Here is a 22,657-nt window from a genome sequence, read left to right as displayed (position 1 = left end):
GACCTGCTGGGTTTCTCCTCTCAGAAGCTTCTCCCTCTCCCGACCACCTGCCTGGTCTTCTCGGTACCTCCTCCAGATCATTCCAGTGCTTCCTCCAAGCCCCATGTTCCAGATCGATGTGGTTTAAAGCTGCCCTGAAAATGCCTACCAGCTCCCAAAGGCTTTTGACTGTTGCTGACCCAGAATCTCTTAGAACCGGTGGTGACAGTCACTGACCACTCCAGCCCCCTGTGTGAGCTAGAGAGCCAGGCCCAGCCCACCCTCGCCCTGTCCTAGGGGATTTGCACCTGCACCTGGAGGGCTCACTTCTGCCATGTGCTGTGGGGAGGGCCGCAGTGGGCTGCTGGGTCCAGCAGCCCCCTAGAACAGACACCACTGGTGCTTGTAATGCGCCCCTGGCTGACACCTGCAGCAGGGAGGATGAGCTTCGTCCAAGCAGATGGAGAGGAGCCCTTGGCCCCATACCCTTGCCTGTCCTCTCCCATGGCACCTCTTTCCTCTTAGAAGTCCCAGCCCCGAGTTAGAACTGGAGTAAGCGGACAACTCCGGCAGAAAGGGGGGACCCGTGACATTTAGCTCAGCGTCTGACTTTAAGTTTTGCCGAGTTCCTCTCAGGGCCGCGGCACGGGTGCGATCCTTCCAAGGGTCGTGGAGTCCCACTTTGAGTTTCCTGCCCCTCTGTGCCTCCTCCTCCCCGGACCATCCGCGAGAAAGGGTGACTGGGGGGGGCGGGCAACGGGTCCTGGCCGGCCGCAAGTTCCGGACAACCCTCAAGGGGAGGTCAGCCGACGGCCTGCCGGCCCCGACCTCGGCCGTGGGGGGGGGGGGGGGGAAGGAACGATCGCCCGAGTTTCGAGGTTGGGGAGGGGCAAGTGCGGCGCTGAAGGTCTACCCCTCCTGACTCCCCTGGGGGCAAAGGCGGACTGCCGTGGGAAGCCCCGGGGCGGATGCCGCCCAACCGGGGCGGTCGATGCACACGTGGTTAGCGGAGCCCGGCCCCGGCTCCTAGGAGACCGAGGAGCGAGCTCGGGGCCGGGGGGCAGGGGGGGGAGGAGGAGGAGGGGGGGGGGGAGGAGGTGGAGGGAGGAGGGAAGAGGAGGGAGGAGGGAAGAGGGAGGGGATGCTGCTTTTTGCTGGGAAAGGGCTGCAGGGAGCTCTGGGAAAAGCCCTTTCCGTCGCCGTTGACGGAGCAGCACGGCTGGCTCCCGGAGTCGGTCAGAGGAAGGTTAGATTGAGGAAGAAGGATCCAATTGCAGCCATGCTGAATCACGGACTCTGAGTCCGCCCGGCCCCGGCTCCGAGCTCCAGCCCACCCGGCTCCAGCTCCGATCTCCAGCCTAGCCGGGCCCCGGCTCCGTGCTCCATCTCAAGCCCGGCCCCGCTCCTTCCCGCTGGCTGCCTGCGGATTGCCGAGGGGCCGGGCCAGGGGGGCTGGGAGGCCGGGACGCCCGGGTCCATGCGGAGTTCAATCTCCGCACCGGCTGCTCACAATGGAGGGTGAAAGGTATGGGGTGGGTGGGGGGAGGGTGTGTTTGTGTGTGTGTGTGCGCGCGCGAGCGCGTGTACTATGCGGGTGTGTTTATGCCCGCGCGCAAATGTGTGTACGTGCACGCGCTTGGGCCGGCCCTACCCCTGGGGGTCTCCGTGAGGATGGGGCCGGAGGCACAGTCCCGCCGACTCGGGCTGGATCCCCGGTCGGTCTTGTTCCCCATTACGCCGAAATGACCGCGGGCTGACAGCCTCGTCCTCCTCTCCACGGATCCTTCTCCTCCTCTCCGTCTTCCCCTCCCTCCCTCCTCCCTCTCCCCGTCTTCCCTTCCCTTCATCTTCCTCCTCCTCTCCTTCTTCCCCTCTCTCTTTCTTCCTCCTCCTCTTTCTTCCTCTCCCTCCATCCTCCTCCCCTACCTTCCCCTCCCTCCATCCCCCTCCTCTGTCTTCCCCTCCATCCTCCTCCTCCTTTCTGTCTTCCCCTCCCTCTCCCTTCCTCCTCCTCCGTCTTCCCCTCCCTCCTCCTCTCTGTCTACCCCTTCCTCTTCCTCCTCCTCTCCGTCTTCTTCCTCCTTTCCGTCTCCCCCTTCCTCCTCCTCTCTGTCTTCCCTCCCCGTCCCCTCTCCCTCCTCCACCTCCGTCTTCCTCTCCCCCTTCCTCCTCCCCCTTCTCCTCCCCCTCCCTCTTCCTCCCCCTCCCTCCCTCTCCCTCTTCCTCCCCCTCCCTCCCTCTCCCTCCCTCTCCCCCTCCCTCCCTCCCCCTCCCCGTCTTTCCCGCCCTCCCTCTTCCTCCTCCTCCTCGTCTTCCCCCCCTTCCTCCTCCCCCCGTCTTCCCCTCCCTCCCTCTTCCTCCTCCCCCTCCCTCCCTCTTCCTCCTCCTCCCCCCGTCTTCCCCCCTTCCACCCCCCTCCCTCTTCCTCCTCCCCCTCCCTCCCTCTTCCTCCTCCCCCTCCCTCCCTCTTCCTCCTCCCCCCGTCTTCCCCTCTCTTCCTCCCTCTTCCTCCTCCTCCTCTGTCTTCCCTTCTTCCCTCCCTCCCTTTTCCTCCTCTCCCCCTCCCTCTTCTTCCTCCTCTCAGTCTTCCCCTTCCTCCCTCCCTGCTCCTCACCATTTTCTCCCTTCAGCCTCCCACCCCCATCTTCCCCTCCTTTCCTTTTCCCTTCCTCCCCTCCCTCCTCCTCTCCATCCTCACTTCCCTTCTCAGCTGGCCAGGCTGGGAAGCTGCTTCTGAATTTAGTAGTGATGGGGTTTCCCTGGCTGGAGCAGAAACTCACTTGGTTGGGATTTTGGAGGCATTAGTGGTTGTGGAATAAATCTCCCTCATTCGGAATAGCCCAGCTCGGTATTATTATTGTTGTTATTATTATTGTTGTTGTTAAAATTATTATTATAAATAATAATCCTTTCAATATGGAGGTTAGAGATTCCAAGTCCCTGCAACAGGGTGTGAGGCAGACAGGCAAGCAAGCAAAAGGGGTCAGATCAAGGAGTGGATGTGAAGGCAGGTTGAGTGGATGTTAAGGCAGGTTGAGTGAAAAAGGAAAGGGAGAGAGATCAGTCCACATGGATCCTGGCGGGGCCAGGTTTTCCATGCCACTGCTCAACACTGGAGAAGTCCTTAGGAGGGGGCAGCAGACACCACCCTCAAGCTGGGGGACATCTGTGTGTGTCTGGGGGAGGGAGCGCACCCTCAGGCTCTCTCCCCATTAACCCCACCCCTGAGGCCTGGGATGAATCCTACACTGGGCTTCCCTCTGCTCTGCAATTAATCAATCAATCAATCAATCGTATTTATTGAGCGCTTACTGTGTGCAGAGCACTGTACTAAGCGCTTGGGAAGTACAAGTTGGCAACACATAGAGACAGTCCCTACCCAACAGCGGGCTCACAGTCTAGAAGGGGGAGACAGAGAACAAAACCAAACATACTAACAAAATAAAATAAATAGAATAGATATGTACAAGTAAGATAAATAAATAAATAGAGTAATAAATATGTACAAACATATATACATATATACAGGTGCTGTGGGGAAGGGAAGGAGGAAAGATGGGGGAGATGGAGAGGGGGACGAGGGGGAGAGGAAGGAAGGGGCTCAGTCTGGAAAGGCCTCCTGGAGGAGGTGAGCTCTCAGTAGGGCCTTGAAGGGAGGAAGAGAGCTAGCTTGGCGGGTGGGCAGAGGGAGGGCATTCCAGGCCCGGGGGATGACCTGGGCCGGGGGTCGATGGCGGGACAGGCGAGGATTGGTAGAGTGAGAGTACTTGTGTGTGTATGTGTGTGTCCATGCACCCACGTACACTTCTGAAATCCAGAGTCCCAGATCAGGTTTTTTTTCAAGTGAAGGTGTCTGGCTTTAATATATGTCTCCCCTGCTAGATTGTAAATATGTTGAGGGCAGGGATCCTGTCTACCTACTCTACTGTTACACTCTCACAAGTGTCTGGTACAGGGCTTGCACCCAGCAAGTGCTCAATTAATACAGTGACTGGTTTAGGTCTCTACTGGCCCAGAGGCGTTGAGTCAGTGAGCAGATCCGTTTCTCACAAAATCACTGCCCCGGTTCTGTTTTTCCTAGGCAGAGCAAGGCCTCCCCAGTTTGCCTCTTTAGCTTGATGACCAAAGAGTCACTGAGGATTGTGGTCCTGCGGGAGATGCTGGGGTAGCTGGCCTGGGGGGTTGGAGTCCAGGTGACTTAGCCTCCACGGTGGAAGTGGCTGGGCTCTGACTCAGTCGATAAGCAGGGGCAGCCACCGCAGAGTCACGGGTTGTTGCTGGTTTCTCCAGCAAGCCAATTAAATGATGGAGAGATAGAGCTAATGTTCTCTGGGCACCCGAAATAACTGAACATAAGTCCCCACAGAAACCATTTCTAGAGTTGCTGTTTCTGTTTTGCCAATACCAGAGAACACGGAGTGTCCCTGCAGCCAACTTTGCTGATAGGGTGATAGCCTGGCCTCCAGAAAGAGCCTGTGATCAATTATCACTCCCTTTTGGAAATGTAAATTTTCAGTCTGGGTGTTTTGGCAGGACTACATAGATGGTCTCTGTTTCTTTTGATTTGTTGTTTAACTCAACCGATCAATAGCATTTACGGAGCACCTACTCTGTGCAGAACCCTGCAGGCAGACCCTTGTACTAAGCACTTGGGAGAGCATAATAGAATAAGTAGACATAGCCCCTGTCCTTATGGATCTTACAATCTAGTCGAGACACACTAAAATAAATTATTGGTAGGGGGAGTGACAGAGTGCCAGGATATGTACATAAGTGTTACTGGGGGCAGGGAGTGGGGGAAATCAACCCAGAGAAGACTTCCTGGAGTTGTGGCTTAAGAAGAGCTTTGAAGATGGGGAGAGTGCTGATCTGTTGGATGTGAAGTGGGAGGGAGTTTCAGGCAGGAGGGGAGGGCATGAGCAGAGTTTGACAGTGAGTAGGTTGGTGTTAGAAGAGCGAAGTGTGTGGGCTGGGTTGTAGAGGAAGAGGATAGGAAGGAAAGAGGTTGCTGATTGAGTGCCTTAAAGCTGATGGTTCAGAGTTTCTGTTTGATGTGGATGTGGATGGGCAATCACTGGAGGTTCTTGAGTGGGGAGATGTGGAACGAATGTTTTTTTCAGAAAAATGATCCAGGCAGCAGAGTGAAGTTTGGACTCGAGCAGGGAGAGACAGGAAGCAGGGAGGTCAGTGAGATGTTTGGACCATCTGTTTTAGACCGCATTGGTGAAGCTCTCTAAGAAAGACCTGCTGTCAGGTGGATCAGCAAGCCAGGTACATGGCTTGCCATGCTGGGTTGGAGGCAGCAGGGAACTAAGCAGTTGTAGATGCTGAGAAATCCCCCTCAGAAACATTCTCCCCTGGGTCCTGTTCAGAGAGCTGTAGCAAAGAGGCTCTTGGCCTGGGAGGAACCAGAAATGACTGCTTTTTGTCAGGGTTGAGAGTCTTTGCACCAAGAGGGTAGGACCCCAGACTCTCTGGCTGGGGGTCTGACCCCTGGCTAAGCCAGGCTGGTGCTGCAGTCAGCTTCCTGCCCCCCAGTTTTGACCATTCTGTCCCCACCCAATCAATCAATCAATCAATTGTATTTATTGAGCACTTGCTATGTGCAGAGCACTGTACTAAGTGCTTGGGAAAGTACAAGCAATGCACACCAACCATCCATCCACTCCATCCATCCATCTATGGGATTTATTAAGTATTCCTCTATGGGCTGAGCACTGTGCTAAGTGCTCAAGAGAGAGTTCAGTTTGAAGGTACTGTTGGGAAGGAAAGGGTTAGCTTTGAGATGTTGCCTCTTTCCAGGGGGACCAGCTCCCCCCAAGATAACCGCAGGGTTGTGAATAAAATATTAGGGAGTGCTCCAGACAATACTGGCCTCAATTAGAAATTGATGAGGAGCCCCTGCTTGGTAGGTGTGGCTGACCACCTGGGAGCTGACCTGAGCTCCCACTGTAGTGGCCAGTTATGCACGGTGGCAAAGATGATGCAAGTTTTATGTTGCAAGAGACTCATTTGAATGGTCATGCCAAGTGTGTGTAACATGCCAGTGCCCTCCAAGCCTGCACTGTAGAGGCAGCTGGCAGAGAAGAAAGTGGCAAACATTGCTCCACCCTCTGGATGGGGCTCACGTGAACTTGGGGGAATAAAATAGGTGCTCCCAGCTGGGACCCAAATACCCATCCGCATCACTTGCGGACAAGGGAAGAGGGAAGGAGTCACTTGGAATCCTGGATTACAGATGCAATCCCTGTCCTTGAGGGGGAATGCATGGGGGTAGAGGGAGGAGGGTAAGGGAGGGGAGGGGCAGGCATTACAGGTTGGAGGGAGAAGAGACTAAGGAGATGGCACTGTGTGGGAGGAAGTAGTAGCAGTAACTAGTAGTAAGTAATGATGATTATGGTTTTTGCTAAGCGCATACTATGCATCAAACACAGTTCTAAGCACTGGGGTAGATACAAGTTAATCAGGTCAGACTCAGTCCCCGTCCCACATGGGGTTCCCACTTTCAGTGGATGTGGATGGAGGTCTACAGGTGGCTGTGAGCATCTAAAGAACCCCCTGCTGAGATTCAAGATTGAGGAGGCCTTCTGGGATTGGCCACAATCCCCCCCATACCAAGTCACTGAGCCCCCCAGAGCCAGGTTTGGGGGCTGGCTCACAATTCTCTGACCCCGGTCTGAGGCCAGATCAGCTTCCAGTCTAGACATGGGGCCGAGGCCTGGTCTCACACTGGCCCCCTCCACCCCGGCATTCTGGCCACAAGTATCTTGGAGGGTTCCTCTGCTGGAGATTTTCGCCCCTGCCCCCCAGGACAGCAAGAATATGCTGTTCGTCTGATGCAGGAAAATGAACATAGTCGCGTCCGTTCCTAAGGGCTCTTGGGTACCATGGCGATGAAGCCTGTATGTATAAATGCTCATGTGCGCACATGGGTGGTGTGGGGGCACAGGTGGAATTGAATGGGCTTCATCAAAATGGCAGTTGCTTTGCTCTCTCTTCTCCTTTGCAGGACCCTGTAGGTCTTGCCAAAGACCCACTTAAACCCCGAGACCCCCGTGCCCTCCCTCCCCTGTGGCATACCATCTGTCGCACCCTATGGGGGAAGTGTCAGGCCTGGTGGAGGCCGGGCCCAGCTTGCATCAGAAGCAGCGTGGGGCCCAGCCAGTCCATGGCTTCCTCCACTTTCAGTCCTCCAATGGTGGTCATAGTAGGGTGGCCCCTTGGTTCTCAGGCGACGTTGCCCCTGGCAGGATGGCTTCCAAGAGTGTATTTGAGAGAGAATCTCTTGCACACCAGACCCTCAAAAATACAGTGCCTCTTCTCTGACCCCTGCCATTTGGGGGAGCATTGTTGAGATACCGATGGTAAAGAGGTGAAAGGTGTGGTCTCCTGCCAGCGGAACGCATGCTCACATTGTTTTTGCAGTATTGAGGCTGGTTTGCACTGAGCCATCCACGCTTTGTGGCCGAGTCCCCCAGCACCTAGTGAGATGGCTAGTATCAGTTAAATCTCTTCCCTGCCGCCGCCAGTTTCCTTTCCGCACAGTTGTTTCCTGGGCAGGGCACCCCACCGGCTCTACCTGGGGAATCTCACAATTGGATCAAACCTGGGGAAGCAGAGCCCGAAAGCTTTAGAGCACAACTTGTTCTGTGCTGACCTGATGGATTCAGCCAAGTCTGGGAAGGAGCACCACCAAGCAGTAGTGAAGACATTTCCCTGGGGCATCTCATCTGCCACCATGGGTTTGCAGGCACCAAGATACTTAGTGCTTTGGGGAACACCTGACTGCAGATATGGTTGAAAATGTTTCTACTAGTGGGTCCTTTTCCATAGAAATTGAGGGTAGAAATGTCAGCCAATACAGTTTTCTGTTTGGGCCACTGTTTGATTAGCTCCAAACTTTCCATTTCGGAAAGAGTCACTGGGGAAAAAACTAACCTGAAAGACTACCACTATCAGAATTAGATTGTTAGGTCATGTCTTAATGAAGCATTTAGATTGTTAGGAAGCAGCATGACCTGGTGGCAAGAGCACGAGCCTGGGAGTCAGAGGACTTGGGTTAATAATAATTATGGTATTCGTTAAGCACTTATGTGTGCCAAGCCCTGTAGTAAGCGCTGGGGTGGATACAAGCAAATCGGGTTGGACATAGTCCCTGTCCCACTTGGGGCTCACAGTCTCAGTCTCCATTTTACAGATGAGGTAACTGAGGCCCAGTGAAGTGACTTGCCCAAGGTTACACAGCAGACAAATGACAGAACCAGGATTAGAACCCACGACCCTTCTGACTCCCAGGCCTGTGCTCTATCCACTACACCATGCTGCTCCTTTAGTCATCTAATCTTGGCTCTGCCACTTGTCTGCTGTGTGACCTTGGGCAAGTCACTTCTCTGAATCTCAGTTTCCTCATCTGTAAATTGCCGGTTCCATACCTGTTTTCCCTCTCCTTTAGTAATAATAATTGTGGTATCTGTTAAGCACTTACTATGTGCCAAGCCCTGTAGTAAGCGCTGGGGTGGATACAAGCAAATCAGGTTGGACACAGTCCCTGTTCCACTTGGGGCTCACAGTCTCAGTCTTCATTTTACAGATGAGGTAACTGAGGCCCAGAGAAGTGAAGTGCCTTGTCCAAGGTCACACAACAGACAAATGACAGAATCAGGATTAGAACCCATGACCCTTCTAACTCCCTGGCCCGTGCTCTATCCACTACACCGTGCTGCTCCTTTAGTCGTCTAATCTTGGCTCTGCCATTTGTCTGCTGTGTGACCTTGGGCAAGTCACTTCTCTGAATCTCAGTTTCCTCATCTGTAAAATGGGGGTTCCATACCTGTTTTCCCTCTCCTTTAGTAATAATAATTGTGGTATTTGTTAAGCACTTACTATGTGCCAGGCACCATACTAAGCGCTGGGGTTGATACAAGCAAATCGGGTCGAACACAGTCCCGAGGGGCTCACGGTCTCAATCCCCATTTTACAGTTGAGGTAACTGAGGCCCAGAGAAGTGAAGTGACTTGCCCAAGGTCACATAGCAGACAAATGGCAGAACCAGGATTAGAACCCATGACTGTCTGACTCACAGGCCTGTGTTCTATCCACTACACTGAGAGTCATGTGGGATAGCGACTAAGTCCGACCTGGTTATCTCATCTCTTCTCCAGCACTTAGCACAGTGCTTGGCACATATTAAGTGGTTAACAAATACCACAGTCACTACTAAGTTTGTGCAGTATCTCTCAGTTCAAAGCTTTCCCCTTCCTCTGTCTGTTGAGTGGAGCTCTCACCTACCGGATTCTTCAGCTTCAACCCTTTCTTGACTGAGTGGGAGAATTTAAGGGAGATTGGTTGTAGCTGACCCAGCCCCTCCCCCCATTAAAGAGTTGGAGGGGGAGACTCAATTAATCATTGGTATTTGTTGAGCTCTTACTGTGTGCAGACCAGGGTAGTAGGTGCTTGTGAGAGTACAATATAATTGGTAGAAATGATCCCTGTCCTCAAGGAGCTAACCATCTAGTGGAGGAGGTAGACATTAAAATGCAGGTAGGGGAAACAGCAGAGTTTAAGGATATGTATATAAGGGCTATGGGGTGAGTATATCAAAGTGCTTAAAGGGTTCAGACCCACGTGCTTAGGCGATGCAGAAGGGAGAGCAAATACAGTGGGGAAATGAGGGGTTAGTCAGGGAATCTTGGAGGAGATACCATTTTAGTAGGGCACTGTGTTGATGTCCAAAAGTTGTGAAGGCTGCAGGCCTTGGCCAGGTTGGTGGCAGTGGTTTAGGCTGTGTTCCTTGGCTGTGGTTGGTGGCAACAGGGCAGGCTGTGGCCAGTAGATGCAGAGCTGCCCCTTGGCACTTTGATCTTGGACCTGATGGCTCTGGCCATCATATCTTCTACCTCGTTTTCCTCCCTACACCACTTCTTTTTTCTCCTGCCCCTCACAAACTTATCCAACATTTCCCCCCTCACCACTCACCCCTGGGCCTTGTTTCTGTCGTTGTCATCTCAGCACTCAGTTCTCTCAGGTCTGCAGGGCATGGACACTAGGAAAATGACGGATGGATGGATGGAGTGGCTTGTCTGGCTGCCAAGGACTGTCACTGAGGTTGAGTTTGACTCAGCAGGGCTCCTCTTCCTTCTCCCTTCTGCCCAGCTCAGCGTGCCACCCCCCACCTTTGCCTGCTGCCCCGAGGAATTGGTCTCTGCCCTGCATGGAGAACTCTGGGTTCTTAGCAGTCTTCAGTCCTGGGCAGGATTCCATCAGGTGTGGGTCCAACCTGGGTTCTTCCTCCTAGCAGTCACCTCATTGCTGAGGTTCAGGCCTGCTCCCAGGCCGGCTTGGGTCTAGGAAATTCAGAGCCTGGGGCTAACCTGACTTGTGGGGCCCTCATGCTCCATAAGATGCCTGATGACATACCTCACGCCCCGTCCACTGATAACGAATGTGCGGCAGCATGACTGTATCATAGTGCTATGCCATACCACCTCCCCACCCAGGTTGGCGATGGAGTCAGGACTTGTGGCTGACTTGGTTTTCTGCAGAGGCTCAACCAGGCGGCTGGGGCAGGGTGGCATATTTCTGAGGGGATTGCACAGGGAACAGGAACCAGGAGGGTGGGGCCCTGCTGCCCCAAGAAGGGAAGATGAGGGGTGCTGCTTTGGACCCAGAGTTGTCAAGCAGCATTTACTACTGCACTCCTCTTCTCCTCTCTCCTCCCTCTCCAAGCTTCTCTATGAAGCTTGTTTCCCTGAGGGCACAGAAGGCCGTGGGTGTGAGCTGAGCTGGTGCGGGGAGAGGAACGGCAGGGAGAGGGACCCCGGTCCTCACTGAGCACTGCTGAAGAGCCAGTGCTCCTGGCACTAAAGGGACATCCTTTGTGCAGGTTCTGGTTCTAGCGTCTCAGGACTGAGGTTCATCATTTCTGCGGGACACTCCAGGATCACATACATCTCAAAGCACAGAAGCTTCTGTCCCTGAAACCCCTTCTGTGGGGCTTAGTGAGGGACTAACAAAATATGAAAAAAATGTGAAGGATGAAGTAAAGGAGATTTCTGAAAATTTACAGCCTCACTGCATCTTACTGCCCAGACCAAGCCCCCCCTTTCCTCTGCTCCTCCTCTCCTCCCCATCGCCCCAACTCCCTCCCTTCCCCTCCATGCCCCACAGCACTTGTGTATATATGTACATATTTATTATTCTATTTATTTTATTAATGATGTGGATATATCTATAATTCTATTTATTTATATTGACGCTATTGATGCCTGTTTACTTGTTTTTATGTCTGTCTCCCTGCTTCCAGACCGTGAGCCCATTGTTGGGTAGGGATTGTCTCTGTTGCTGAATTGTACTTTCCAAGTGCCTAGTACAGTGTTCTGCACACAGTAAGCGCTGAGTAAATGTGATTGCATTGAATTGAATGAATCTGCACCCCCATCCCCCACAGTTTCACCCAGACTCCACCTTCCTTGAATCATTAATAGAAGCCATAAAATTGCGGATTTTAATTTACTACTCTGTGGCCTATTATTGAAGGCCTCCAGCAAGCTTTCCCAAATTAATTCCTAGCACTCTAAGCCACATAAATCCAACAGCCACCTCTAGCACTTACATAGTTACAACTATTATTAGAACTTGTACATTTTTGCTCATATATTTTTCATTTCAGATTAAAGCTCCATGTTTTCCCAAGCAAACCCTCTCACTCCCTGTCCTTTGCTCTGGTCTCTCCCATTTCCAAATCCATTCCTGTCTTCATCCCTCGACTGTAACTCCTTCTCCTTCGAACCCCCCAGATCACAGCTCTCTCAGTCCCCAGCTTCAAAACCCTTTGAAACACACAGAGACATCCTCTAAATGGCTCCTGATAATATTAATAATATCTGTGGTATTTGTTAAAAACTTGCTGTATTCAAGCACTGTACTAAGCGCTGGGGAAGATGCGAGATAACTCTTTGATTTACTAGTGATGGTGGTGGTACCTGTATGGGGGTACTTGAGAGTGGGGGCTCTTGGGACTTGTGGTTGGAGGCAGGGGCTCCTCACACAGGCACCCTGTGGCAGGGGGCTGGGCCTGGGAGATGCTGGTAGTGGGTGGGAAATGATGGAGGCAGCAGCATCAAAGGCACATCAGGCTGTGCTGCACTGTGGGAGGTGAAGCCTGGAGGCCGAAGGCAGAGATGGAAGTAGGAGTAGTAGTGACACCGCTCTTGGTGGGATTTCTTGTAGCAGTAATGTAATGTCAAAGGTCAGGGATGGAGGGGGGCTTCTGAATCCCAGCGGGCCCCATGAGCCCCTGTGATCACCCGGACCTGCTCCCGGGCTCTCAGCACGGAGGACGGTTTGACCTGAGCGAGCTGTGCTGTGGCTGATGATATTTAATGTTGCCATGTGTTGCTCTGCCTAGACTCAGGTGGGGTGATGTGGGGGAGCCGGGGGCTGTGGGGACCTGTACCCCAGAGGAGAGGAGGCCTTTAGACTCCCAGCCTTGCTTGACTCCTTGGGGGTTTCCATCCTGTCTGTTTGGGGCTTTTTCTGGGGTTTTGTGGGCTGGTCATCTGGAGCCTGCTCTCTCCCACTGCCATCACCTCTTCTCGGGGGTGCTGAATCCTCTGGCTTCTGTAGGAGTCTGACTGGCCGGCAGCTTGGGCCCATGGCTTCTGCCAGTTGTTGAGTTTAGAGTTTGGAGGGACGTGGTGTGGAAAACACTTTTGGACTCAAACTGGTGAAACTGACTTGCCTAAGAGTCCCTCTCCCGCAGCCCAAGAGGGTAGCAGTTTGCCCCAGATGAGTGAATTTCTGTTGTTTAGCTTGTGAGTGGGCAGGCTGACTTAGCCTTTGACTGAGTGCTGGTCCATTTGGGGTCCATCCTGGGTGGGCTGTAGTGACTGGTATTGATAGTCGAAGCTTGATTCAATAAGAGGAATGGAGGATTGAGTGGCTAAAATGTGCTTTCCCCCTCTATCCTCCCAATCCCTACCCATCCCTCCTATTTCTCCCGTCTCTGTTTATAGCAACAAGCTGACGTCTCAGTCCCCGGTGGGAGCGGAGCATGAAGGGAAGGAGCAGCGGACGGTTACGGTCAATGCGGCACATATGGGGAAGGCTTTCCGGGTTATGAATGAACTGAGGAGGTACCGTTCCTATTTCACACTTGTCCCCATCCCTGACCCTTGGCCTCCAGCCTCTCCCCTGAGCAGAAGTATCTGCTTGGAGCAGTTGGTTAGTGGGTGCCCACAACAGTGGGAAATGGTGCCCATTAGAGACCATCCCCGCCTGCCCACCTTCCTAGCTGATGCAGGCTGCTTGTTCCCCAGCTGTGCTCTGATTGAGAGCAGACTCCTGCAGGTGGGGAGCCTCTCCCCCTCGGTTTCTGGAACACCTCGTGCTCCCGTCCCCACGCGCTCCCGTCCCCACGCGCAGCGGCTCTCACCCTTTCTTGAGACTTCTGTTCTTCCCTGGCCTTCCAGCAGCTGCCTACGGGGAGGGCAGAGACGGCGTCATCAAGACACCCACACTTGACTGCTGGGAAATTCTGGTGCCAAGAATGCCTTGGCCACGTCCCTCATTGCCCCACCTACCTCTGCCATCCAAACTCTGCCGGCAAAATGGCTTCACCAGTCGTGTCTCACAACTTAGCTGCACTTTATTCCTGGGGTGGGATGAAATCCGGCCTCTCTCCGGTTGACACAAGGTGCTGCAATCTGCGTGGTGGTGGCCTGAGCAGCAGAGCCATGGCCCTCTGTGTGCTCTTGCTTGCTTGTGTGCACTCTCTCTCTCTCTCTCTCTCTCTCTCTCTCTCTCTCTCTCTCTCTTTCTCTCTCTGCCTTCCCAAGTGTGTGTGTACCTTTGCCAGTGATTTGTCAGGATCTGTGCTGGGCTTGTCCACTTTGCTGAATGCCCTAGGAGGGTCTTCAGTCAGTCACCTTCACTGTCGGCATGGGCTCGGCAGGCAGAATTGGGACTAAAGCCCAGGTCTGCTGATTCCCAGAGCAGGGCACATTATGAGGCCAGTCTTGGTGGGGGGTGAGGGTGTGTGTGTGTGAGAGAAACACTTTGACTCTCTAGGTCAGAGCTGCCTATTTTTTCCTGCTCTCCGACTCTGGGCACAGGGCCAAGAGCTCATTTTCCTGGCTGCCCTGGCCTGGTATTGTGAGAGGCCCAGAGGGTTGGCCCTGTGGTCTAGTTCATTGGTCCTGGTTTGTCTCCTGCAAGTGAAGCAGCACGGCCTATTAGATAGAGCATGGGTCTGGGACTCAGGTGACCTGTGTTCTAATCCTGGCTCTGTCACTGGTCTGCTGTGTGACCTTGGGTAAGTCACTTAACTTCTCTGTGCCTCAGTTACCTCATCTACAAAATAAGGATTAAGATTGTGAGCCCCATGTGGGTCATGGATTGTGCCTAACCTGATTATCATGCATCTACCCCAGTGTTTAGTGTAGTGCCTGGCACATAATAAATAGAAAAATACCATTAAAAAACAGGGTCCTGGCAGTGCAAGGTAGAGCAGGGTGTAGGGCTGGGTGGTGGGGATATCCGGCTTCTGTCCTCAAGGAATTGCTACAGTCAAATGTGTTGGTTTGCTCTGCTCTTTGTTACCCAGCTGACAGAATGACCGCCCCAGCCCCAAATCCTCCCAACCCCAATCTGGCTCCTCAAACTCTGTTGGCCAGGTGTGGCCCAACTTCCTTCTTCATGAAAACTTTAACCAGATCGGCTGCTGACAAGCCGTTGGAGGCTGCTGTGAGCCTCCTCTCCCTTCCTCTCTTCCCCTTTCTATCCACTCCCTATCCTTCTCCTCTCCCCTCTTCTCCCTTCCTCTCCCCTTTCTTCCTCTACTTTTTCCTTCTCTCCCCTCTCCTCTCCTCTCCTTCCTTCCCTTTTGTGAGCCGGTCCCTGGGGACTCTGATGCCTCAGTCTGCCCAGCTCTCAGTGCAGTTCCTCTTTCAGTCTCTCTTTTTTGGATCTCCAGAGGGGGTTAGTGGGGGTGTCACCTCTTGCCTCTACATGGGGATTCCCCTTACTTTCCTCATGAGACCAATTAATCAATCAGTCATATTTACTGAGAGCTTACTGTGGGCAGAGGTCTATATACTAAGTGCTTGGGAGAGTTCAATATACCAGAGTTGGTAGGCACATTCCCTGCCCACAATAAACTTACAGTCTAGAGGGGGAGACAGTCATCAATATAAATAAATGAATGATGCATATATATATATATATATATCTACACACACACACACATATCATATATACATATATATATATATATATATATATATATATATATATACTGTTCCCCTCTCAGTACCGTACCTGGAGAGGTTCCAGTACTCTATCAGTCTCAGCTATGGGAGGGAAAGGAGAGGCATACCCATTCCATTCCTAGCTTGGGCAGAGGCTATCAAGTGGAAGGCAATCTGCTACAAGTCAAAACTCACCTGTGCTGGGCAGCAGCAGCATGGTGGAGAGTCAAGGGCGGAGACTCAAGTTTACCATGTGGAAGAAGGCAATGGTAAACCACTTCCATATTTTTACCAAGAAAACACTATGGATACACTCACATGATGAGTGTAGATGGAAGTGGGGCATTCTGGGAGAGATGCGTCCATGGAGTCGCTATGGGTCGGAAATGACCTGACAACATAAGACAAGACAAGACGTACTGTGGGGCTGAGGGAGGGGTGAATTACGGGAGCAAATCCAAGTGCAAGAGGGATGCAGAAGGGAGTGGGAGAAACAAAAATGAGGGCCTGGGGAAGGCCTCTTGCAGGAAATGTGTTTTTAATAAGATTTGGAAGGTGGGGAGTGATCGTCTGTTGCATACGAAGAGGGAGGATGTTCCAAGCCAAGGGCAGGATGTAGGCAAGAGTTTGGTGGTGGGTTAGATGAGATCAAGGTATAGTGAGTAGGTTGGCATTAGAGGAATGAATTGCGTGGGCAGGGTTGTAGTAGGAAAGCAGTGAGGTAAGGTAGGAAGGGCAAGATGAGTAAGTGCTTTAAAGCTGATGGTAAGGAGTTTCTGTTTGATGCGGAGGTGGATGAGGAGTGGGGAAACAGACAGTGGTTTTGTAGAAAAATGAGCTGGGCAGCAGAGTGAAGTATGGAATGGAGTGAGGAGAGACAGGAGGCAGGGAGGTCAGAGAGGAGGCTGATGAAGTAATCAAGGATAGGGTAAGTGCCTGGATTAACATGGTAGCCATTTGGATGGAGAGGAAAAGGCAGATTTTAGCGATGTTGTGAAGATTGAACTCACAGGATTTGGTGAAAGATTGAATATGTGAGTTGAATGAGAGAAATGAGTTGAGGATAATGCCAAAGTTATAGGCTTGTGAGACAGGGAAGGTGGTGAGGCTGTCTATAGCGATAGGAAAGTCTGGGGGAGGACAGGGTTTGGATGGGGAGATAAGGAGTTCTGTTTTGGATTTGTTAAATTTGAGTTGATGGTGGGACATCCAAGTAGAGATGTCCTGAAGCAATAATAATAATAATAATAACTGTGGCATTTATTAAGCGCTTACTATGTGCCAAGCACTGTACTAATCGCTGGGGTGGATACAAGCAAATCGGCTCAGTCACAGTCCCTGTCCCTCGAGGGGCTCACGGTCTCAATCCCCATTTTACAGATGAGGTAACTGAGGCACAGAGAAGTAAAGTGACTCACCCAAAGTCACAAAGAAGAAATGCCAGACTGCAGAGAAGGAGTAAGATCAGGGCTAGATATGTAGATTTGGGAGTCATCTGCATAGAATGGTAGTTGAAGCCATGGGAGCTTATGAGTTCTCCAAGGGAGTGGGTGTAGATGGGGAATAGAAGGCAACCCAGAACTGAACCTTGAGGAACTCCCACATTTAGGGTATAGGAGGCAGCAGAGGAGCCCGTAAAAGAGACTGAAAAGGAGTGGCCAGAGAGATAGGAGAACCAGGAGAGGACAGTGTCAATGAAACCAAGGTTGGATAATGTTGGATGGGGGCGGGGGGGTAGTCGACAGTGTTGAAAGCAGCTGAGAGGTTGAAGAGGATTAGGATGGAGTAGAGGCTGCAGGATTTGGCAAGAAGGAGATCATTTGTGACCTTGGAATGAAAGGGACAGAAGTCAGATTGGAGAGGGTCAAGGAAAGAATTGGAGGAGAGGAAGTGGAGATAGCGGGTGTAGATAACTCGCTTAAGGAGTTTGGAGAAAAATAGTAGGAGGGAGATGGGATGATAACTGGAGGTAGCCGTGGGACATGTTGGACAGCAGTGAGGAAGAAGCTAATGAAGAATGAGCAGTTGAAGATAGCAGTCAGGGAGGGAAGAAGGGCGGGGACAAGCATTTCATTCATTCATTCAATCGTATTTATTGAGCGTTTACTGTGTGCAGAGCACTGTACTAAGCACTTGGGAAGTACAAGTTGGTAACATATAGAGACGGTCCCTACCCAATAGCGGGCTCACAGTCTAGAAGGGGGAGACAGACAACGAAAGAACACATATTAACAAAATAAAATAAATAGAATAGTAAATATGTACACGTAAAATAGAGTAATAAATCTGTACAAACATATATACAGGTGCTGTGGGGAGGGGAAGGAGGTAGGGTGGGGGGGATGGGAAGGGGGAGAAGGGGGAGAGGAAGGAGGGGGCTCAGTCTGGGAAGGCCTCCTGGAGGAGGTGAGCTCACAGTAGGGCTTTGAAGGGAGGAAGAGAGCTAGCTTGGCGGATGTGCAGAGGGAGGGCATTCCAGGCCAGGGGGAGGACGTGGGCCGGGGGTCGACGGCGGGACAGGCGAGAACGAGGCACAGTGAGGAGGTTAGTGGCAGAGGAGCGGAGGGTGTTGGCTGGGCTGTAGAAGGAAAGAAGGGAGGTGAGGTAGAAGGGGGCGAGGTGATGGAGAGCCTTGAAGCCGAGAGTGAGGAGTTTTTGCCTGATGTGTAGGTTGATTGGTAGCCACTGGAGATTTTTGAGGAGGGGAGTAACATGCCCAGAGCGTTTCTGTCTCTATATGTTGCCAATTTGTACTTCCCAAGCGCTTAGTACAGTGCTCTGCACATAGTAAGCGCTCAATAAATACGATTGATGATGATGATGATGATGATGATCCGGGCAGCAGCGTGAAGTATAGATTGAAGTGGGGAGAGACAGGAGGATGGGAGATCAGAGAGGAGGCTGATGCAGTAATCTAGTCAGGATAGGATGAGAGATTGAACCAGCAGGGTAGCAGTTTGGATGGAGAGGAAAGAGCGGATCTTGGCGATGTTGCGGAGGTGAGACTGGCAGGTTTTGGTGACGGATTGGATGTGAGGGGTGAACGAGAGATCAGAGTCGAGGATGACACCAAGGTTGCGGGCTTGTGAGACAGGAAGGATGGTAGTGCCATCAACAGTGATGGGAAAGTTGGGGAGAGGGGAGGGTTTGGGAGGGAAGATAAGGAGTTCAGTCTTAGACATATTGAGTTTTAGATGGCAGGCAGACATCCAGATGTAGATGTCTTGAAGGCAGGAGGAGACACGAGCCTGAAGGGAGGGAGAGAGAGCAGGGGCAGAGATGTAGATTTGGGTGTCATCAGCGTAGAGATGATAGTTGAAGCCGTGGGAGCAAATGAGTTCACCAAGGGAGTGAGTGTAGATAGAGAACAGAAGGGGACCAAGAACTGAACCTTGAGGAACCCCTACAGTAAGGGGATGGGAAGGGGAGGAGGAGCCTGCAAAAGAGACTGAAAATGAACGGTCAGAGAGATAAAAGGAGAACCAGGAGAGGACAGAGTCTGTGAAGGCAAGGTTGGATAGTGTGTTGAGAGAAGGGGGTGGTCCACAGTGTCGAAGGCAGCTGAGAGGTTGAGGAGGATTAGGATAGAGTAGGAGCCGTTGGATTTGGCAAGCAGGAGGTCATCGGTGACCTGTGAGAGGGCAGTTTCAGTGGAATGTAGGGGACGGAAGCCAGATTGGAGGGGGTCGAGGAGAGAGTTGGCGTTGAGGAAGACGAGGCAGCAGGAGTAGATGACTCGTTCAAGGAGTTTGGAAAGGAATGGTAGGAGGAAGATAGGGTGATAACTAGAAGGGGAGGTGGGGTCAAGAGAGGGTTTTTTTAGGATGGGGGAGACGTGGGCATGTTTGAAGGCAGAGGGGAAGGAACCAGTGGCGGTTGAAGATGGAAGTTAAGGAGGGGAGGAGGGATGGAGCGAGATAAGATAAGGTGTGATTGGATGAGGTCAGAGGCGCAGGTAGAGGGGGTGGATTTTGAGAAGAGGTGGGAGATCTCTTTAGATACTGCTGGGAAAGTTGGGAGAATGAAGAAGGAGCAGGAGGAGGGAGGGCCTTGAGAGGAGCAGAGGAGATTTTTGGGAGATCATGCCTGGTGGTTTCAATTTTCTCAATAAAATATTTGGCCAGGTCATTAGGGACAAGAGATGGGAGAGACGGGGGGGCAAGAGGTTTGAGGGGGCAGTTAAAGGTCTGAAGCAACTGGCCAGGGCAAGGGGGATGAGATGTCCAAACATTGCTTCAGGAGCAGAGGTTTTCATTTGTTATACCGCGCAACTCGCTTCCTGAACACCAAATGATTTAATGTTTTTCCCCCGGGCCTCTGGTTTTTGTGAAGGATTCCAGAACTGGGAAGAGGAGAGTAGAGGACAGGAGAAGGAGAAGGAATCCTCAGGACAGACTTTGTGTTGGGTGTCTCCCAATTTAGAGGTCCTCAACACTCCAGAATTGATTGCCTGACCAGTATGATGATGGCCAGCTATCCTGGATTTACTGCCTTTACTAGTCTCTTCATCCAGTCTCCCCAGTTTTCTCATCCTTTGGGCTAAAAACTATTCTTGGTTCTGGCTGTAAGTTCCATGGGGGACCGAAGTCATCTGTAGCCTCCAGTCCCCACTCACCAGCTGTAGTGATGTGCTTAGTACAGTGCTCTGCACACTGTAAACTCTCAATAAATATGATTGAATGAATGAATGACTTGGTACAACCAATTTTTGGGCATGTGGCAGCGCACCGTGATGGCCCGCAGATCATTTTGGAGCTGGAAGGAGCCCCAAATAGGTCCCTATCTGACCCCAGCTCCCGGAACTGCCCATGCTGAAATCCCTGGAGGCTGAGGAGCATCAATCCTGTTCTCAGACTTCTCTGGGCCAAAGCCTTGGTATCCCGCTTCAGCGTTCCCACCAGCTGGTCCTTCCATGGGTCCGGCCACCCGCTCCCGGTCTGCAATCTTAGGCCCTTCCTTTGAGTTTAAGCTCCAGCCCTCCCAGTGATGGAACCTGGAGGGGCCCCATGGAGACATCTCTGTGGTCAGGCTATGGCAGGGCTGAGAAGAGGTCAAAAGTGAGAGGGGCTCTGTGGCACCCTGGGCTCAGTGCAAAGCATGGTCGCTTTTCACCCAAGAGAAGACAGCAACCTTGTTGCCTTGCATGGAGGCCTTTCCAGGTGGTCTGACTGGAGGCTCCAGGATGCTTCAGCCCCTTCCCCATTGGTGGTTTTCTCCCCATGGCATATGGCATTGGCCCAAGCACATGTGGCCTCCACCATTTCTGAGCCTCACATTCATGAACCTCCTCTTGGACTACACAGGACAGGCAAAGGAGAGGCTGGTTTCATGCCCCCCACCCCATGACCAACCCTACTCTCATTCCAATGCCCCTCCCAGGATGGGCTCGACCTGGGCGCAGGGACCAAACCTCCCAGGTGAGATGTATTCTCGCTCCAGGCATTTGGAGAAAGCCTCCCGCTTGAGGTGCCTCCAGCGCCTAGTTATCTACGGCAGTGGGCCCAGGGAGCCCATCGAAAATCCCTATGTCAACCGTTCAGGTCAGTCAAGCTTCTTCACCTGAGCTGGAAACACGTAGCGTCCTTGGCCAGTTCGACTTTCACTGTCTGACTGGTTGCAGCCTGATTCTGGGCAGCAGTGTGAATGAGAGGAGAAAAGGCCAAGCATCAGATTGCAAGAGGCACAAAGAGAAGAGGGGCTGGGACTGCCCATCCCCAAGGAGCTGAGGCCTGGACATTCCTTTGCGTTCCCTCACTGGTATCCTCCATGTTGCAGCAGCACTTATACTTTCAAGTCGAAGGCAGTGCAAAGTGGGTGCCTTGGGTTGTACTAGAAGCCCAGAGGACCTTGCTCTGAAGGACCAGGGTATTTCCTTGTCCTCACCAGAGACAGGCTATTTGGTCTAGGCTTGGCCACAGGGACAAGGCTGCCCTCAGGCACTGTCTTCCCTGATGTTCCCCTCCCTGTCACCTCCTTTCCCCGCCCCGTCCTTTCCACATCCCAGTCAGGTCCTCCTCATCACCGCAATTCTTTCTCTTCCATCTCTCACCCAGACTGATGGAGGAGCACTGTGACTCTGCTGGCTGCTGGCTTCAGGTGTTAAGTCAGTTCACTAAGCCTCTTCTCCCTTCCATCTGTGCCACTGTGGTTCCTACTCGGGATATTGGTTCCTGTCCATGAGAGTGAAGATTCGGCTCCATACCAAAGACCTTCTCTGGGTGGGGCAGGGTTTGGCCAAGTGCAGAGGACCCAGACCCGGCAGTTCCAGGATACTTGTGTCCCTCTCTTGTTTTGGGGGAGGGTGTGTAGCTAGCTGAGAGGGTCCTTCTGGAGAATCACCCCAGCTGCAGCTGGGCTGCTTTCTTGGGGGATGGTTCTGTGAGGGTCAGGTGCTTAGTACAGTGTTTTACACACAGAAATTGCTCAACGAATCCCGTTGATGGACTAGTGCTCCAGACCTGAGGTGCCCTCAGAGTGGCTTCCCCACTACTGTCAGTCCCCCTGGGGGTGGGGGAGATTTTAGTCAGGAGCCAGAGGCGTCTGGGATGCTGGACCTCATGGCCCTCAAGTACTTTAGAGCTGCTGTTTTTCTTTGTTCTTGAGTGACTTCTGGCACTTGAGGAAATGGCGTCCAGGAGCCTTTAGATGGAGGGTGTAGTTTTTCGACAGGAGAGCTGTGGTGAAGGCACCTGTCCAGGAGCGGGGGAACTGCCTTGCCCAACTATCCTGTGTAGGGAATATAATGTCAGTGAACTCCTGCGTTTCCTGGTTGTAGAGGTCTTGAACTGTGCTCACCTTATTTTGAACATCTCAATTTAATGGCGTTTGATCAATTGTTTCTTTTCCTGTCTGTGATCTCACCCTCTGTTTGTGCCCGGTTTGCCCTCACCCCCCTAGCATTTGGGGAGTAACCTCTTTCTGCCACCTTAAGGGTGGCTGCTCTAGGGGGCCTGGAGAGGAAGCTAGTGGCCACAACTCTCAACGCACCCCACTCCTGACCTGCTCCCTCCTCACTAGCTCTACAACTAACTCTGAGGCGGTGGGCAAGGGGCCAGTGAATATGATTCTGCAAACCCAGAGCTCATTATCTCTGGGACCACTGTGAGCCTCAGCCCCGTAGGACCCTCTCTGTTTTGGGGAGGTTCCCTGCCAGGCTCTCTCTGAGCAGCTGGCTGTCCTTAGAAGTCTCCCCTGGTTCCAGAGCTGGGCATGGTGGTCTCCCAGAAGGACCTTCACAGCAATGACTCTGCATTCTCCACGTTGGATTGCTTGTGCATCTGTCACTCGCAGGCTGCCGGCAGTACACGGACTTGTCAATCAAGTGAATTGACCAATCTGTCCATTCTCTATGTTTTCCGAATTCCTGCTGAGTGCAGATCACTGAAATAAGCTCCCGGGGAGCCACTGGAGCACAAGGCACAAATCCTTGGCCT

At 52.5% G+C, this 22,657-nt stretch overlaps 1 protein-coding gene across 3 annotated transcripts in view; it reads left to right on the top strand.

Moving 5' to 3' along the window:
* Positions 1 to 1,184: 1,184 nt before the first annotated feature.
* Positions 1,185 to 22,657, top strand: part of KLHL3 (kelch like family member 3) — an 89,680-nt gene continuing 68,207 nt past the window's right edge. For all 3 annotated transcript variants that reach the window (XR_005457350.1, XM_038772751.1, XM_038772752.1), the window contains exons 1-2: positions 1,185 to 1,504; positions 12,993 to 13,112. Coding sequence is in view for 2 of the 3 variants with exons in the window: in XM_038772751.1 (XP_038628679.1) it covers positions 1,491 to 1,504; positions 12,993 to 13,112 (134 nt within the window). In the remaining variant the exon portion in view is untranslated. The remainder of the gene's footprint in view (positions 1,505 to 12,992; positions 13,113 to 22,657) is intronic.

Source organism: Tachyglossus aculeatus, chromosome X1 (assembly GCF_015852505.1).
Source record: "Tachyglossus aculeatus isolate mTacAcu1 chromosome X1, mTacAcu1.pri, whole genome shotgun sequence".
Classification (NCBI taxonomy): domain Eukaryota; kingdom Metazoa; phylum Chordata; class Mammalia; order Monotremata; family Tachyglossidae; genus Tachyglossus; species Tachyglossus aculeatus.
Note: the sequence above shows the minus strand (reverse complement) of the source record. Positions and strands in the feature narration are given on the sequence as shown.